Source organism: Peromyscus eremicus, chromosome 4 (assembly GCF_949786415.1).
Source record: "Peromyscus eremicus chromosome 4, PerEre_H2_v1, whole genome shotgun sequence".
NCBI classification, from domain to species: domain Eukaryota; kingdom Metazoa; phylum Chordata; class Mammalia; order Rodentia; family Cricetidae; genus Peromyscus; species Peromyscus eremicus.
The window spans coordinates 140172608-140190197 of NC_081419.1; the positions used below are offsets into that span (position 1 = coordinate 140172608).

At 52.1% G+C, this 17590-nt stretch overlaps 1 protein-coding gene across 1 annotated transcript in view; it reads right to left on the bottom strand.

Moving 5' to 3' along the window:
* Positions 1 to 17382, bottom strand: part of Prex1 (phosphatidylinositol-3,4,5-trisphosphate dependent Rac exchange factor 1) — a 162933-nt gene extending 145551 nt beyond the window's left edge. Inside the window, exons 1-2 of the mRNA XM_059258980.1 lie at positions 17179 to 17382; positions 16918 to 17106 (exon numbers count right to left, since the gene is read on the bottom strand). Coding sequence (XP_059114963.1) covers positions 16918 to 17106; positions 17179 to 17382 — 393 coding nt within the window. The remainder of the gene's footprint in view (positions 1 to 16917; positions 17107 to 17178) is intronic.
* Positions 17383 to 17590: the final 208 nt, after the last annotated feature.

The window sequence follows — 17590 nt, forward strand, 5'->3', positions numbered from 1 at the left end:
GAAGAAGAGAGCAAGCAGAGGCATCAGGAGCCTGGCTGTGGGAAGGGGATGATCTCCCTACCCACCTCCATTCCTCAAACATTCTGCCACAGGCATGGTGATCTCGAGTACAGTGAGTCAGTGCAGGATGCCCATTCAGGAAGCAGGCTCCAGGTCTGGCTCTCAGCTACTGTGCTGCTGACCCCACATCGTCCTCCCAGGCTCAGAGGGGAAACACCAGGGAGCCAGATGACCATCTATCTATCTGTCCTACACTGATGCAGCCAGGGTCTAAGACTTGAACAGGCAAACAGCAGGTGCTCAAAAAAGGAATGGCTAGTACAAAGGACCCTAAGAGATAAAACCAGAGGCCCCATTTCACCACGGAGAAAACCGAGGCACAAGAGCCTGTGGTCCTAAGGTCACAGAGGCAGTGGAGGATTGCACCAGGGCAAATGTGAGCAGATGCGCATCTCAGTGGGGAGTTGGGCCCCAAATCTGCAAAGTGGGGCTCAGAGGCAGAGCACTCGCCTAGCATGTGTGAAGGCCTGGTTTCATCCCAGCCCTTCGAAGAAAACCTCACCAAGGGGAGAGGAAGAAACGGTGCCCTGGGGGATGGGCTGGGGGCGCAAAGGGGAGGCATCCTAGTTTCATCTCTGTGGCTGACAGAAAGCAACTCTGGGAGAAGGGGTTTAGGTGACTTTAATCCCAGGTCACAGTCCATCACTGAGGGAAGGTCATGGCAGGAACCTGAATGCAGGCCTGCTTGCTATTCCACACAGCCTTCCCTCCAATCAGGGAACTCACTTCACAGCCAAGGAAGCGAGGCAGGAACATGGGGGGGGGGGGGGGGATGCTGTCGGTAGGCTGACAGACAGGTTGGTCCTCATCTGGCTTTCTTTTTTGCTTTTTTTTTTTTTTTTTGGTTTTCCGAGACAAGATTTCTCTATATAACAGCCCTGGCTGTCCTAGAACTCCCTCTGTAGACCAGGCTGGCCCCAAACTCACAGAGATCCGCCTGCCTCTGCCTCACGAGTGCTGGGGGATTAAAGGTGTACGCCGCTGCCACCACCACCCAGCTCTCAGCTAGCTTTCTTACACAGTTCAGGACCACCTGCCTAGGGAATCCTGCCGCCCACCGTGGGCTGGGCCCTCCTACATCAGCTATCAATTAAGACACTCCCACTCAGACACACTCACAGGCCAGTCTGGTCTAGGCAATTCCTCGATTGAGAGTCTATTTCAAGATAATCCTTGAAATAGCCATGATAATTTACAGAGTTATGTAGAGTTGACAGTTAAAGCTACCAGAACAGGACACTGGGGAAAACAGGGGAGTTTGGGGTACTAGCTGCAGAGCGGAGAATTCTGTATCAAGATTAAATATGCTGGTTCTGTACACCAAGCCATCGTTACCTGGGAATACTCCTGTTTGGGAGACTCAGGTTTGTATATTTCAAGTCCACAGTCACTCTCAAGGGGACCCAAGCAATAATTATGACCAGTGTGCTTGGGGTGGGACTAGCAGGAAAAATAAGGACACTCTCTAAAGGTGAACTGGAGGCTCTGTGTGGAGTCCATGAACACCTGGGCTCAAGCCCTAGCACCTGTGTTATGATAATAATGGGACATGTCCCGCCAGCTGTGCAGAGGTGGGAGCAGGCCTCTGGCATGCGGTCCTTTGCTGGGGTACTCCTTTGTGAGTCTACGAGCCGCCCAGACAACAGCTGGCAACCTTAGCTGCTGCCCAGGGCCGCACAGAGCTGACTCTCTGACATCCAGGTGTGGGGAAAAGAGAAAGCAAGAAGCCTAATGGGGGGTGCACACTCCCACAGATCATGGGTGCTGAGGTTTCTATCAGACTGTGCACCATTTCCACCCCTCCTCATGCATCCACTCCCTCCTCTAATACCAACAGGGTACCTGCTATCCGCCAGACACCGGGGATGTGCCAATGGCATGCCCCGGCAGACAGGATGTGGCTTCAAGGGCCCTCCTGGAGAGTCTGAGGAGTAGACAGACTCATCGCTGTGTGGAGCCCTAGGATTGCAGTGATGTGGAGAAAAAAGTAAGGGAGCTTCAGAAGATGAGACTGGGAGCTAGGGGCCAAGGTGGGGACACTCCAGGCAGAGCAGGTGGCAGCGCTCCACACAGGAGGAACAGCAAAAGAAAGACTCCAGCTAGGATGAGCAAGGCAAGGTCATCTGCAAAGAGAAAGCTAATGGGGCCAGGGCAGAACGAATGAAGCAAGGTGTGTGGTAATCGGTGATCGTATGATAATGCCTTAGCCACACCGAGGAGGTGAGATTCAACTCACCGCCATGTCCGCTCCTTCCACCTCCAGCAGAGTGGGGATGAGAGAGGAAGTGGACCCCCTGTAATCGTCACTATGCCTAGCGGACAAATCAGAAGGATGTGGCAAGACACTGGATCTAAAACCAACCCTGTCAATCACAGAAATAAACATATGTGAGCTAAAATGTCTAATTAAAAAGCAGAGGCTGTCAGAATGGATTTGAAAAAGCAAGCCCAACCATACGGTGCCTGTAAGAGATAAAAGACAGGGATAGGAAGTAGAAAGCAAAGAAAAATGGCAGCCTCTGGTAACGGACAAAACAGGATTCAAAACAAGGTGTATGGCGAGCGGACATGGATGTGCTCCAGGATGACAAAGGGGTCATCACTTCCTCGAGAAGATAGAACTGTAAAGTCACATCCCACAGAACAAAATGCACATGGTAAAAACTGAGAGACAGGTCTTCATCCTCGCTGGAGACCACGGCCTTCTTGGTGATTAACAGCAGGTGGTACTGAATCCAGGAAGGCTGCAGACACCCAAAAAACCATCTCAACCTCATGACCTCCTCAGATCATCAGCCCAGCACGGCAGGGCATTCGTTTTTTTCTGATGCACTTGAAAGGATTGGTCAACCAGTCAGAGCCTATGTTGGGTCACAGACCAAATTTCAATCCAGTTCAAAAGGCTGAGAGTCCCCAGCGCACTCTGAGCACTGTAGAATTCAATCAGAAGTCACTACGGGACAAGTCGCCTGGAAAAGCCCCAATACTGAGAAACTAATGCAGCAGAATGGCTTCCTCAGCCCCTGCCACCTCACAGAGGAAGAGCAGCTGGCATGTGGGGGCAAGAGGACAGTCAGGCAGCCACCCCACACTATCCTCAGTCTGCACCTAAAGTCCCCAAGGGAAGGGTACCACCAGGAGGGTTCCAGGCTCATCCTTACAACCCTGCAACCCAATCAGCCAATACTTCAGAAGACACTGAATATTCTCTACCATGTTAGAGGGACAAGGTCATGCAAGGGGAAAATGTGTGACAATGATCACTGTGGCCAGCAGGGAAAGGGGAACCTGGGGTCTTTAAAACAGCAGCATGAATTGTGCAGCCTGGGGGCACGGCAGAGCAGTGGGGAGCCTGCCTGGAAACCTCCCAGTGATAGCCTAGGGGTGTGGCTCAGCAGTAGAACACTTGCCTAAAATCCCTCAGTGAGGAGCTGCCTACTGGCTCAGTGGGAGAGCACTTGCCTAGAGTCTACAGGGTGGGGAGGAGGTAACTCGGTGGGAGAGCACTTGCCTAGATAGATTCTACCAGCAGGGGTGTGGCTGAGCTCAGTGGAAGGAAGCTGGCCTACCACATGCAAAACCCTGCATGCACTGCCTTCTCCTCACATAGTAAAGTAACAGTACTAATGATGAAGATAAGTCCCTCCCTCCCCACCCTCAGATGACATTCCAGCCCTGGCTGACACCCATACTGCAGCTTCGGTATGCTACACCTGACCTCTGACCCACAGAACCCCTAGGAAATACACAGGGGCTCTTTTAAGCCACTGAACGTAACTAGAACTCATTAACAATGACCCACGTAGTCTCTCTGTGGGACCTGACAAGTGACCTCAGCGAGGAGCAGAGCACTGGCTCCGCCCACAATAGCAGCCCCGCCCACAACAGCAGCCTCCCTGCCCTTTCACCTTTGGGTAACACAGCATGGGAAGGGGAGCAGTTTTGCTGTATACATGAGAAACAGACCCCTTTTCAGTCTTAGGGTTCCCTTGCAGCAGCAACTGGGAATACCCTCTCATTCCATTGGCAGCCATGCCAGCCAGGTACCTGCTCTCTGTCCAGAGTGCAGAGCCAAGCGCCGAGCGCCAGAGGCCACTAGCTTGGGATGGGGTCCTGCTGTCCTCAAGCCTCTGTCCTTGTGCAAAGAGGAAGAAAACAGAAGGAAGAGGAAACATGATCCAGAGAAAAGGACCACCACCACACACAGAACGAAGCAGCCCCAACTAGTTCTCAGGCAAGGAAATCAAGGCCCAGAGAGGGATGTCTCCTCGCCCTAGCTCACACAGCCCGAGGCAGAGATAAGCAGTGACAGTCTGACTATGACGGACTGGCCCGGACCTTGGGATCTTAAGCAGGATGCCATACAGAAGAACATTCTCCTGCACCGTTCCCCTCAGCCCACACCCACCCACATATCTTTTGCTACATTAGAAAACACTAGACTGTCTTAATCTCAGGTTCCCAAAGTCTATACAAAAATACTAGCAGTTACATAACCCAAACCCATCACATTATGTAACAACGCAGACATGTCTGCAGAAAGGCAAGGCTTTCCATTCAGCAAATGTTTAATGATCATCTACTCTGCTCCAGGTGGCATTCTTGAAGCCAGAGAGAAGAGTGAATGAAACAGTGGATTACTCCCATCCTGGGGAAAGGCAAAAGCATCACTCATTAACTAAAACACCCAGAGCGTCAGCTACTGGGAAAATCACACCAGGAAAGAAGAGACAGGAAGTCGTGAGGTGGGGCAATGAGAGTCAGACAAAACCTAGGGGAGAGGAGCGCTGAGCAAAGGCCCGAAAGAAGTGAAGGAGTGAGAAGTGAAGAAGTGAAGGAGGTGGGGTCTAAGGAGTGCTTCACACAGGGCAAGGGAAAAGGCCCCAAGGGTGGCGCACACTGGGTGCGTTTGAGAAAGGGCAAATGAGACGCAAGGGGGTGATGGGGGCAAGATGAGTATTGCACAACCTCACCAACAAACTCAGAACCACGCGGCTTTAAGCTTGGGGAGGGGGAGGGTTATGGCGCATGAATCATATCTATTAATTAATTTAATTAATTAATTAAAGAGAACTGCTCAAGAGGGAGAGGGCTGAGGCCATGTTGCGGCCCTTGCAGGAGGAGCAGCTGAGGCCCTGGCCAAGCCTCCTGCCTCCAGAGCCTCTCTCCCCAAGTGAGTCTGAACCCCAGCCAGGCAGAGGTGAGAGCTCAGGACCCACACAGAGGACCTGCTATGAGATGGCTGAGTACAGGGTGGGGCCCGAGGTGCCACCAGACTGTTTTTAATCAGGCAATGAACTTCCTGAGCAGAAAACAAGGCTGTCTTCCTCTGTCACAGGAAAGCCGGGGCCGTCACACACGACAGCATCGTGTCCTGGCTTAGAGGCTCAGAAGGCAGCCACCAGCACACCTCATCTATGCACTGGTTACCAACAGCCCAAACTTCTCTGCTCTGTGCCTCCTTCACGACCCCTGTGACCGGGCCAGACTCAGAGGGAAGCAGGGACCTTGGCAGGAGAACCACCCTGGGGCTCACAGCAGCCTGTAGGCAGAAGAGGTATGCCTGGAGGAGGTGATGTGTGTCACCTGACTCCTAGACAGACACCCACAGAGGCTCCAGAGACTTCCACACAAGCTGCCTTCCACCACCACCACCACCACCACCACCACTCACCCACCCCCCTCCACCCCCGCTGAACACTGTCATCGGCTCTTCACATCCCCAGTAAACCCAAAGTGCTCAGCAGGCACACCACATGTATATACCACACATAACACACACACACACACACACACACACACACACACACACACACACAGAGGAAGTCTGACCTACCTGACCCCAACCAACCACAACAACTTCACCCTATCTTCTCCCCTCCAATCACTCTAGCTTCTGACCACTCAACCAGCCAGGTACTATCCTGCCTCAGGGCCTTTGCATATGCCTCTCCTGCTGCCTGTAACCCACTCCTGAAGCTCTCCCACCTCCAGAGAGGCCTTCCTTGGCCACTCCACTCAAGCAACTGTCTTCCTACCTGTTACCTACATGTTATTTCCTATGTCATCATCCCAGCTGCAGACTTGAGTACATTCTCTGGGCCTTACTTTCCCCATATGCAAGATAGGTGTGGTGACGTCTTCAGGAGAGTGTGCCAAGGATCAGAGATAATCCTGTAGCACCCTCAACAGTGCCTGGCACACAGTAGGACATCCTGATGTCACTACTAGAACAGCTGGTTATTTTCAAGTGTTCTCTTTCTGTGGTATTTGAGGACTGTGAGGTAGGGGCCTGTCCATCATATCCTAGCCATACACCAAGACAGAGCATAATGCTTGGAACCTAGTAGGTACTTTGTGTCCACTGACCAAATAGAAAGTGAATCCAGGAGTAAAAGCTCTCAGTGGAAGCAGTTGCTCTATCCTCCATACTGTTCCTCTGAACAGACAGAAGACTGACTACCCAGGCCCCAGAGGCTACCTGCCTACACCAGTCTACAACAGCCTGGCCTCCTGGGCCCAGAGTCAAGGGATCACTGTCAGCAGGGAGGGAACCAGACCACGACAGACACAGATTGAGTGCCTGACCACAAGACAGAGGAGGAGCCCAGCTGCCCCTGAGAGCAGAGAAAGCATACTAAACTTCCTCTGCTTAAGGGCCCTCCTCCCCAACTCCCAGGGACAATGAGCCTGCATAAATCCAGAGCACTGGGCACCTTCCCCAGACCAGATCGCTGCATGCAGTGCAAGAAGGGATCTGGGATGGCTCCAAGCAGCCGCACTTCACAGACAGGCAGAGGTGGAGGGTTAGGCCCCAGGTCACAGGAGCAGAGCCCAAATGTGAACCCAGACCCTGAGTCAGCACTCTTACCCATAAGGAAAGAGAGAATCCAGGGGCCACAGGCTGGGTAAGAAGCCCAACCCACCGAGTCCTCACCTAAACACACACGTACATGTGCATGTAGGTTCCCATACTGCTAGCAGTGTGTGTGAACACCTAAAAGTTGGAACTCAAAGCTAGACCCAGAAGGGCCCAGCCCAGGGGTTCTTATCTGAGAGCCCTGTTTGCACCCACCCTCTCGGGATATCTGGCGACTTCTGAGACTTTCCTGATAGTCCCACAGAGCAGAGACTGTTCCTGGTATCTAGCTGGTGACAGACAACGTTGACAATTGTCCCACAATGTACAAGGTAGCCCCACTACATGCCAGCACAGAGTGCCCTGTCAGCAGCTGGCTTCTCCAGGACCTCAGGTTCTCAGTTTGACAGTCCCCAGGAGTCTAGGGATAGGACCCTGGCTAACTTCAGGGCCACTGCCCCTCAGGGATCACAGCTTGTCACCTGTAAACAAAAGACTCAGCCCATTGTCTATGGCTTACTCTCTAGCTGACAGACTTCTAAAGACCAAGGGGAGGGCCTGTTCTGCCCTGGCTCAGTGGCTAGGTAGTGAGGCCAGGGGACACCACATACTGGTTTAGGGTAAGTCCCCTCTGTCAGGATTCTACCCAGAGAGCTATCTTCCAGGAAAACAAAAAGTGATCAACAAATGACCTTTGACACTGGCTAGGCTCCACTGAGGGAAGACATCCTTCTGAGGGAAGCCTGAGAAAGGAAGACAGCCCAGCAGGGCCTGGTTCCTTGGCCTGATCAAGGGAGTACTCTCTAGTACTCCTGCCTGAGGTCTCCCAGGCCAGGAACACCAGCACCATCCATCTCTCCTGAAGTGACAGGAGCCAGGGCTATCAGGGAGAGTGTGAGGATAATGGTGAATGAGCTTCCTGTGTCTGAGAGAAAGCCATTCATTCACAGGCGCAGCCGTCCTCCTAAGGACAAGAGCCACATGTGCCCTGCTGGAGGCTGCATTCCCAGGGCCTGGCTCATAGTCTGGATGGGACAGCAGACGTCTCATAAATACCTGCACACTGAGAAACACAGTCAGTGCCCACGTTTCCATCTGACCAGGGCTCTGCTTGCAAAAAAACATAGAAAAGAGGCCACAAACCAAAAAAAAAAAAAAAAAAGAAAAGAGGCCACAGAACCCTAACACATGAGATGTTATCACCAAGGGGTTCTCACTGGGGCCAGGGATACAGTTCAGTGGTAAAGTGCTTGCTTAGCATATGCAAGGCCTTGGGTTCCATTCCCAATACCACAAGCAATTAAAAAGCTCAGTGGGCAGAGTATTTGCCTGGCATACAAGAAGTCCTGAGTTCAATCCCCAGCAATATATAAATGGGTTGTAGAGGCACACACCTTTAACCTCAGCACTTAGAAGGGGAGACAGGAAGACCAGAAATTGTATAAGAGTCTCCTCCAAGATAAAAACCTTCCAGGCAGAGCTCCTTAAGCTGGGAACCAGCAAAATTCCCTGAAACTCACCAGCTTCACTCGGCTCTCTCCTGCCAGAAAAAGCAAAACGCACAGCAAAGATGACTCTGAGACCAGATCAGCTGCCTGCCTGCAAGAGCTTTAGACCAACTGAGGCACCTGGAAAGGACACTCTCCCACCTGTGGAGCCGCCTGCAGGCTGTGCAGTGTGCTCCAGGTTCCCAGCTTCGTGAGCTGTCACCCGTGCTGGGGTGAGCTTTGGTGACACAGCTGTCTTTGAGTCATTTCTGCTCCTGTAAATAACCCCTCACCCATATTCCTGTAAGCAACCCCAATAAAACCCATTGGTTCTCCAAGATGGACTTCAGTGGTATCTGTACTTGGGTCGATCTTGAGTTCCCTATGTGGGGTGAGTAGATGAGTGTGTTATGTCTCCGCAGGAAAATATTTTGTCACAACATATAGTGCCCAAACAGGGACATGACAGAACCAAAGACAAGTTGAGGAAGAGTGCATGGTCCTGACTATGGGTAGTGAGGCATATAACTGCAGCTGAAGCAGCTTGAGGGGGCAGCATCCACCGAGGAAATTCCAATAGAACTGCCCTTTCCTGTATGCTGTGTGATACTGTGCCTCTGTACTATGACAGCAGTTGCATGGTTCCTGTTAGTGAGACAGGCAACTAGGGCTGAGCCATCAGGATTGGGAGTGTCTGTGGGAGGAAATCTGGGATGGCTGTCTCTGTCTGTGTGGCATAGGATAGTATGCCTGCTTGATGAGTGGGGTCCACCGTCTGAATATGGAGATGACCTGAACACAGTTAAAGGTTTGGAGGAAATCTCGCAATCTTTGGGATTGGTGCGTAAGAGCTGAAACTGTTAGCAAGCCGTGGCGGAGGATGCTTGGCCTCTCTGTTGTACGTAGTTAGAAATGCATCTGAAGCTGAGAGGGCATCTAAGCAGAAGCTCCTCATGTCAAGGAGCAATTGCAACAAGAAAGGAAGATGTGGCTAGTCGTGTTAGCCTCTGATTTGACAACTAAATTACACAAACAAGAGAAGGGGAGAGAGGTGGTAAAAGCAATAAATATACTCAAGTCCTTTGGTAGAAAAAGAGGGAAACTCCATAATCCAGCATGCAGATGTGGGCATTAACCATGATCTACTGCCAGAAACTAGCGTGACCAGAAAATACTCAGCACTTAAACTGCTGGAATTCAGGAAGCCTTTAAACAAGCAAAGAAAGAGCCTGTTTCAGCCTGGCTTGTGAGGCTGTGGGACACGGGAGTGGACAGATCGGTCTGGCTGCTATGGAGGCAGAAAACTGAGTGATGTAATTCCCTCCTTGAGGCAAAGGCTGCAGGACCTAAGACAGTGTGAAGGAAACCGGTCCTTGATGGACTGGCTGATCAGAGCCTTTAGGAACACTTGGTTATCTCCATCTAAGGTCCCCATAAATATCAGGAACTGGAGAACCATGGAGGAGGGGCACGCTACGGAGGGAACCAGGGATAAGGGGAGTTGTAAACCAGGCAGTGCCAGCACATCCCTTTAATCCCAGTGTTCAGGAGGCCGAGGCAGAAGGAACTCTGAGTTCAAGGCCAGCCTGGTTTACAGAGTGAGTTCCAGGACAGCCAGAACTACACAGAGAAACCCTGCCTGGAAGGAAAAAAAAAAAAAAAGAAAAAAGAGGAGCCATGCTCGAACCCCAGTTCACTGGGCCAGAAAGAACTGTGTTCACAGAGGAGTTAAAGAAAAGGCTGATCCAGCAGGTACCTCCAGGCTGGTGTAGAGCTTTATTTTAGTGTCTTTGCTGAGTCCATTGGTAGGGCAAGATCTTTATAAAGCAAGAAAGGCTTTGGCAGATCTCAGAGGCTTAAACCAGCATGTAAAGAGAGTTTGTAAACTGAGAGAGCAACCTGGAGGAGATAGTAAAAAGGTAAAGCAGCCGGGAGCTGGTGGCGCACGCCTTTAATCCCAGTACTCGGGAGGCAGAGTCAGGCGGATCTCTGTGAGTTCGAGGCTAGCCTGGTCTACAGAGCGAGATCCAGGACTGGCACCAAAACTACACAGAGAAACCCTGTCTCCAAAAACAAAAAAAAAACAACAACAAAAAAAAAAAACAAGAACAAAAAACAAAAACAAAAACAAAAACAAAAAAAAAAAACCAGTTAAAGCAGATGGAGGTCTATCGGGGGTTTCTGGAAGATAAATGTGGCAAGATTCATACTCACTAAAAAACATCCGTGATGGAACAAAACAAGTGAGAAGTGGGTAACTATCCCTCCCAGACTAAGGAGGGTCCAGTTACCTCCAGCAAAGGGTTGTGCTAGGGTGGAGATGGTTTTCCCAGTCAGGAACTCCCCCAACAACCAGGTACGGTTAGATGGAGCAGTAACAGATACAGCGACATTCACATTGGCACCTCCGGGCAGCTCTGACCCTGGGAGGCAGCGGGTACAGCTGGGGAGAGCAGGGCCTCCTTCCCGCTTGGCCCTGAGTCGGTCTGAGCAAATTAAGTCAGGCCCACTGAGTTTATCGGGTGTGGAGAAATGCAGGGAGGCTCTGAGGAAGAACTCCAGGATCTAGAAACATAACAGCCCAGAGAGAATGACTTCAGGATCACAGGGAGCTAATTAAGTGAGTGCATGCTGACTATCCATGCTCTGTACCCAGTCCTGATCTGTGGAGGAAGCAATTGACACAAATGGATGGTACCTTCCCATGCTATATTAGACCTTACTTATGTTAGGCTCACTATCTTCTTAGTTGTGACCCTCTGGGGTCACCTGACCGGAAGAACCGGTGACAGCAGACTTGCAGAGTGCTTCGCCAAGGTAATCTTTGTAACCCCAGTTTGTTATGGGTTGGTGGCTTGGGATGTCGCCTTGTCCTGTCATCGTCTGTACCGATGACATAATGCTACCCCCTGAGCGTTCTGCAGATTTGGAAAGCCAGCGGCACTTCCGCCTACCTTACCACCCTACTAGGGCTGGGTTGATTACAAGAAAAGTAAGTCCAGCTGGGCGGTGGTGGCGCACGCCTTTAATCCCAGCACTCGGGAGGCAGAGCCAGGCGGATCTCTGTGAGTTCGAGGCCAGCCTGGGCTACCAAGTGAGATCCAGGAAAGGCGCAAAGCTACACAGAGAAACCCTGTCTTGAAAAACCAAAAAAAAAAAAAAGAAAGAAAGAAAAGTAAGTCCAAAAGGACACTTCCAGAGGCCATGAAGCTACTCAATGAAAACCCTAGTCCCAGGGGTGGGCGACCTCCCTGAGTTGTTGACCAGGGAAGCTCCTGAGGCCCCACAAACCACAAAGGCTATCACTACTGCTGTTGGTTGTGTGCCAGAACTAGAAGGTAAGACCCCATTGCTGAAGACACCCCATGCACATGCTCTGACTGTAGGGCATGGGGAAATGAAGCTGGGACTCACTGGAAACTCCCAGGCTGCTGGCCCGTCACCAACACCCCTGCTTGGCTATAGACCCTATGTGCTAAACACCGATATGCCAGGCAGGATGCGCCTGCTTGTCCAACAGTAGTTCAGTTGTCATGAGTGAAACCAACCACAGCCTTCCAATGGATTGAAGGCTCACTCCACAAGAAAGAGTTCACATCTGGTACTGTAAGCCAAGACAAAGATCTGGGACTTAGGGGAGGTCCTAAGTTCCAATGGGGGGAGCAACTTCTATGGTTTTACTAGGTGGATGTGACATGCCTGTCAAACTGTCTTCTAAACATGGGTGTTTACGCCCATAGATCACGTTATCAGCCTCAACTCATAACCACCGTTGAAGTTCCTGAGAACAAGTGACTGTCACTATGGCATGGTGGCCTACTTTTTAATCATAAGTGGACATCTATAGTCACTCTTTCCAAGGCTCAGGGATCATTGAGGAAGGGGGTTAGGAAAGATGTAGAGTAGGGGGAAGAGGTAGAGTGTTGTAACAGTCTCCTCCAAGATTGAAATATCCCATCCTGCAGGGGAGTTCCATAAGCAGGAAACCTCCAAAAAGTAGCTTCAAGAACTACCTGAAACTCACCAGATTCATTGGGCGCCTCCCTGCCAGACCAGCTGCCTGGAAGAAGCAGAAACCAGCTGAGCTGCCTGGAAGAGCTTTAGACCAACTGAGGCACCTGGAAAGGACACTCTCCTATTGGTGAAATTATTAAGGCCACAGTGTGCTCCGGGTTCCCAGCTTCGTGAGTTGCCCCATGCTGGGGCGGGCTTTGGTGACACAGCTGTCTTTGAGTCGTTCCTGCTCCTGTGGGTAACCCCTCACCCAAATTCTGTAAGTGACCCCAATAAGACTCATTGGTTCACCAAGTTGGGCTTCGGTGATATCCGTACTTTGGTCTGTCATGGGTTCCCAATCTGAGTGAGTAAAAGAGTGTTTCGTCTCCCCAGGGAAAGTTCTGTCACACAACACAAGGTCATCCTCCCTTCCATGTCAGGTCCACTGGCAGCTTGGGCTACATGAGATATTATCTCAAAAACCAATAAATAAATTAAAACAGGGGGGGCTGGTAAGATGGTTCAGTGGTCAAGGACAGGCTTCCAGGACCGATGACCTGAGTTGATCCCTGGGACTCATATGGTAGGGGGAGAAAACTCATTGCCTCACATTATCCTCTGACCTTCACACATGCACTGTGGCATGTGCACACACACACACACACACACACACACACACACACACACACACACAAATAAACATAGTACACTTCTAAACCAAATTTTTGAAGGATTTTATTGGCTTCTGGTCCAGACTCGCTGTGCTATGCCTGTGACCTATGCATGTTCACATGTGTGCAGGTGCACATATATGTGTGCATATGAATATGGAGACCCCAAGTTGATGGCAGTTGTCTTCCTTGATCACTCTCCCACCTTACATACTGAGGCAGGGTCTCTAGCTAGACCCCCAGCTTTCCCACCGGCTAGTCCCATCATCCTAAGGCTCCCATCTCTACCTCGCAAATGCTGAGGTTACAGCCGGAGAGCCGCACCTGCCTAGCTTTTACATGGGTTCTAGAGACCCCCAACTCTGGTCCTCACACTTGCAAGGCAAGTGCTTTACCCACTGAGCCGCCTCCCCAGCCCCATGATTACTGTTTACATCCCCAAAGCAGATCTGCTCTGCCTGCACTTCTCAGCACCCTACTTTTCCAAACATAAGCACATGAAGATGCCCAAAGCCACTGGGTACTCATCGCCATGGGGTAACTGCACACTCTAGTGTGCCCTGCACCCCAGCCCCAGCCCTTCTCCCCAGGGTAGGACTAGGAACACAGGAGCTTTTAAAAAACAAAACACAGGGTGACTGTGCAAACCACAATTTCTTGTTTTGGTGAGCAGGCTCCAGAGAGAAAATCTTTGGTCTCCTCCCCCAAAAAAGCAGAACCACTAGATGCATTCTGGGAGCTTTGTGCCCACAATCCTTGCTCCTTTCAAAGACCCAGCCGGGATGGTTCTGAGAAGAACTTCTGGGTGCTTGGAAATGACAGGGCTCTGTCCTCGGCCAAGGGGAGTCCTCAGGGCAAGGCCAGCAGACCCCACGAGGGTTCTCTGCCCACCGTGCCAGCACTCCAACCAAAAACAGGGAGTGAAACACTCACTCAGCTTCTTCCTTTCGGGAAGAGACTCGAGCCCTAAAAGGACAGCACATCTACCCCAACCCTTGCCCCAAAACACCATCCTCGGTCTCCAATCACCTACTGCGTGTCAAGCATAAGAGTTAACTTCAGGCTCATTCAAGTTTAGTGACACCCCTGTCAAACAGGTGCTACAATACACCCACAGAACAGATGTGGAAACTGAGGCATGGTACAAGTCGGTCTATGGGGGAAAGCCTGTGTTTAGCCTGGCTCTAGAGCCCCACACTCAACCTCTGCACCATCAACAGACCCCACACAGAGGACATGGGTCCCCGGGGAGCTCACTTCAACCAGCTGCCTCAGTTTCCTAATCTGTCAATAGGGTACCAACAGCACCCTTCTCAGGGTAGGTTAAGTGGCTACCACATGCAAAATGCTACACAGCAAATGACAAGAGTCAGCTCCTACATGATGATACCTGTCATGTTACTGTCCCCATTGGCGCTGCCCAAGACAGCCCAGTATCTCAAAGTTGAGACCCAAGTCAAGACCTCATCCCACCCCACCCCACCCACCCCTGCATGGTCACTCAACCTCCACAGTAGCCTGGACTGCACCAACATCTCCACAAAACATCCCTGCCTCTTTCTGATTCTCTAGTCAGAGCTCCCAGGACCCCGGGGAGACAAGGGAAGGTACAACCCAGTGTCTGAGTGCAGCCCGAATCCAGTGTGTACACACTGAAGGAGCCCCAAAGCCCCAGGATGGGAACAGAACAGACCCACTGGTTTCCATGGCTAGAGTTCAGAGGTCAAAAGGAAACTCATTGGAAGTCCCCAGGCTTTCTCTCAGTGCAGACTAAGACCTCACTTCCTCCAGGCAGCCCCCCTGGGATCACCTTGTTTTCTGGAAGCTGAGCCTACTACCCTACCCACCTGTAAGATTAATTATCACATAACTCAAAATTCCAGGTGATATCTGCATAGCTAGCTGCCTACAGGCACAGCCCAGAGGCTCTAGGTAAGTTACACAACTTACCTACCCTAAAAAGCCCACAGAATAAGATCTATTATTCTCTCCGTTTTACAAGGGAATAGAGGCCCAAAGATGTCAAACCAACCTGCCTAAAGCCACTGATCCAAAGACCTCTCATGCCAAGCAATCTGGCTCTGAATTCGGAGCTCTGGATCTTTCTATATTACATTATCTGTTTACTCATTTATCTAGGGAGAGGACATGTATGACATGATGTGGTCTCTGGGATCAAACTCAGGTCCTCAGGCTTAGGGGCAAGTGCCTTTAACTCACGAAGCCATCACCACAACCCTTGCTCTGGAATTTTTAAAGCACCCACTTTGCCACTCTAGACTAGACTGTCTCTTCCCAGAGAGCCAGGAGCCCAGGGAACCCCTCATCGGGTGTAAAAAAGCCGATAAACTGGGGTGGGGAGAACCCCCGGAGAGCGCCAGCCCCATGGTGCTGAGCAAAGAAGAAAAGCCTGGGTGATGAGATGAACAGTCAGCTCTCACTCCAGACTTCCAGAACTAAATGGCCTTGGGTTGCCTGAGGGCCATTCCCCAGAGGCCAGAGGTGTGGGGCTCACAGGGCAGGGCATGCTACTCAGGTTACACAATCAGTCCTTGGCTTGGGGACTCAAGAAAGGGCAAGGCAGAAAAGCAGCCTGGGGTCCCCTACTCGTGTACAGGTGAGGACACTGAGATCAGCATAGGGAGCAGGAGGACTGTGAGACACATCAAGTCAATCTCAGAATGCCCCTGTCACACCCAAGAACGGTTGTCCACAAATGACAGGTGTCCCGGGGATGACACAAAAGCCAGAGGAAACTTTCTTTGGTTTCTCTGATTCTAAGAATGTGGACTCCAACCAATTTCCATTATCCCAGCTTCCCCCAGACTCTTCATGGGGACAATTTAAAACCGCAGTTAACCCAGCACAATGGCCAGAGGCATACATGGGGAGTATATAACACACCCTCCCCCCGCCCCCCGTTAATATAAAAAGTGGTCTAAATTTCCTGTTTCTTTTTAAGACTGAGGCGCTCAGCCGCTGCCGAGGGGGAAGTGAGGAGTTCCCTAGAATCTGTCATTGCTCAGCAATGCCAGAGTGGCTACACCGTTCATTTAGAAACTGCCAGCTTCAAGCGGCGATCCTTCTCTTCTCTCTCTCTCTCTTTTTTTCAACTGTAAGAGAGGAAGAGATGGGAAAGAAAGCCAACCCTGTCTTATTCTCACAGGCCTTTCCAGAAGGATCCTTGGGCCAAATGGCTTTCAATACCTCTACACAGCTCCTCCCCACCTCTCGCTGGTACTCCCTCCTCCGAGTGGGAACCCTCGACCTCACACAGACTCCCCTGCACCCTCAAGCCAATGAGAACCCCAGAATGCCCCTTTCTCCCAGAAGTAAAGAGCTGCAGTGTCGTTCAGGGGTCTCTGAAGCACACAGGGATATCTCTCTCTCACACACATACACACACACACACACACACACACACACACACACACACACACACACGGCCCTTCCTGAAGTAGGATTAAGACTTTTCCAACCCAAGACCGGAGTTAAAGCGGCCCCAGCAGGAGGCACGGAGATTAAAGCCCTCAGGTCTCCTACACCAGCCCATCCCACCCCCTCCAGTTTTCTCACTTCCTAGGAGGGTAGGGAAGTGGCCCCTTCCTCATTCTCCCTAGAGACACCAGGGCTTGCTAAAGCACCAGAGTTTAAAGCACCCGCGGGGCTGCCCTAGGTCACCGCCCTGCATCCAACCCTACGTAGCCAGCTGTGCAATCCAGAGCAAGGGACTCGACCTCTCTGGAGCCGAACTCTTCCCCAGTCTTAAAGATCGGAAAATATAAGCGCGGTACTGATAAGCCCGATAACGGCTCAGCGGAGACCCGTGTAAGGTGCGTGGTACAAGGGCGCACTCGGATGCTATTTTGCAGTCTAAAGCTGTGGCTGTGTAATTTGAGCTGGGGGCACGGCTGCGGAGCCCAGAGGTTCCCGGGACAGCCGAGGGTGCGCGGGGCCCCTGTCCCAGCTTCTCCCCACACCGGCCCCCAACCCGGCCCCGGGCAGGCGCCGCGCGGATGTAACCATTTTCAAACTAAGCGCAAGGCGGGGAACCACAGACAAAAGCGCAGCGCGGGCCGGCCGGCCACAGGTGGCGGGAGCTCACCGACTGCAGGAAGCGCAAGGTGCCCACGTAGTCGCGCTCGGTGCCCAGAATCTCGTTGAGCACGCACAGACGGAGGCGCAGCTGGCGCTCCGACTCGCGGGCGGCCGCGCACGGCCCGGAGCCGGGGCCGCGGGCGTCGGGCTGCGCACCGTCCCCGCCTGGTTCCCCGCCGCCGTCGCCGCCACCGCTGCCGGGCGCCTCCATCGCCTCACGGCGCCCGAACTTCCCGCGCCGAGGTCGCGCCGCGGCTCAAGCGTCCGGGCTCCGCATCCCGGACAGGCGCCGCTCAGCGGGCCCGGGGCAGGAGGAGCGGGGGCGGGATCTGGGCGGAGCCCAGGGGCAGGAGGGCGGAGTGGGCGGGGCATTGCTGTGGAGGGTGGGCGGGGTCTGTCATGGAGTGGGCGGGGTCTAG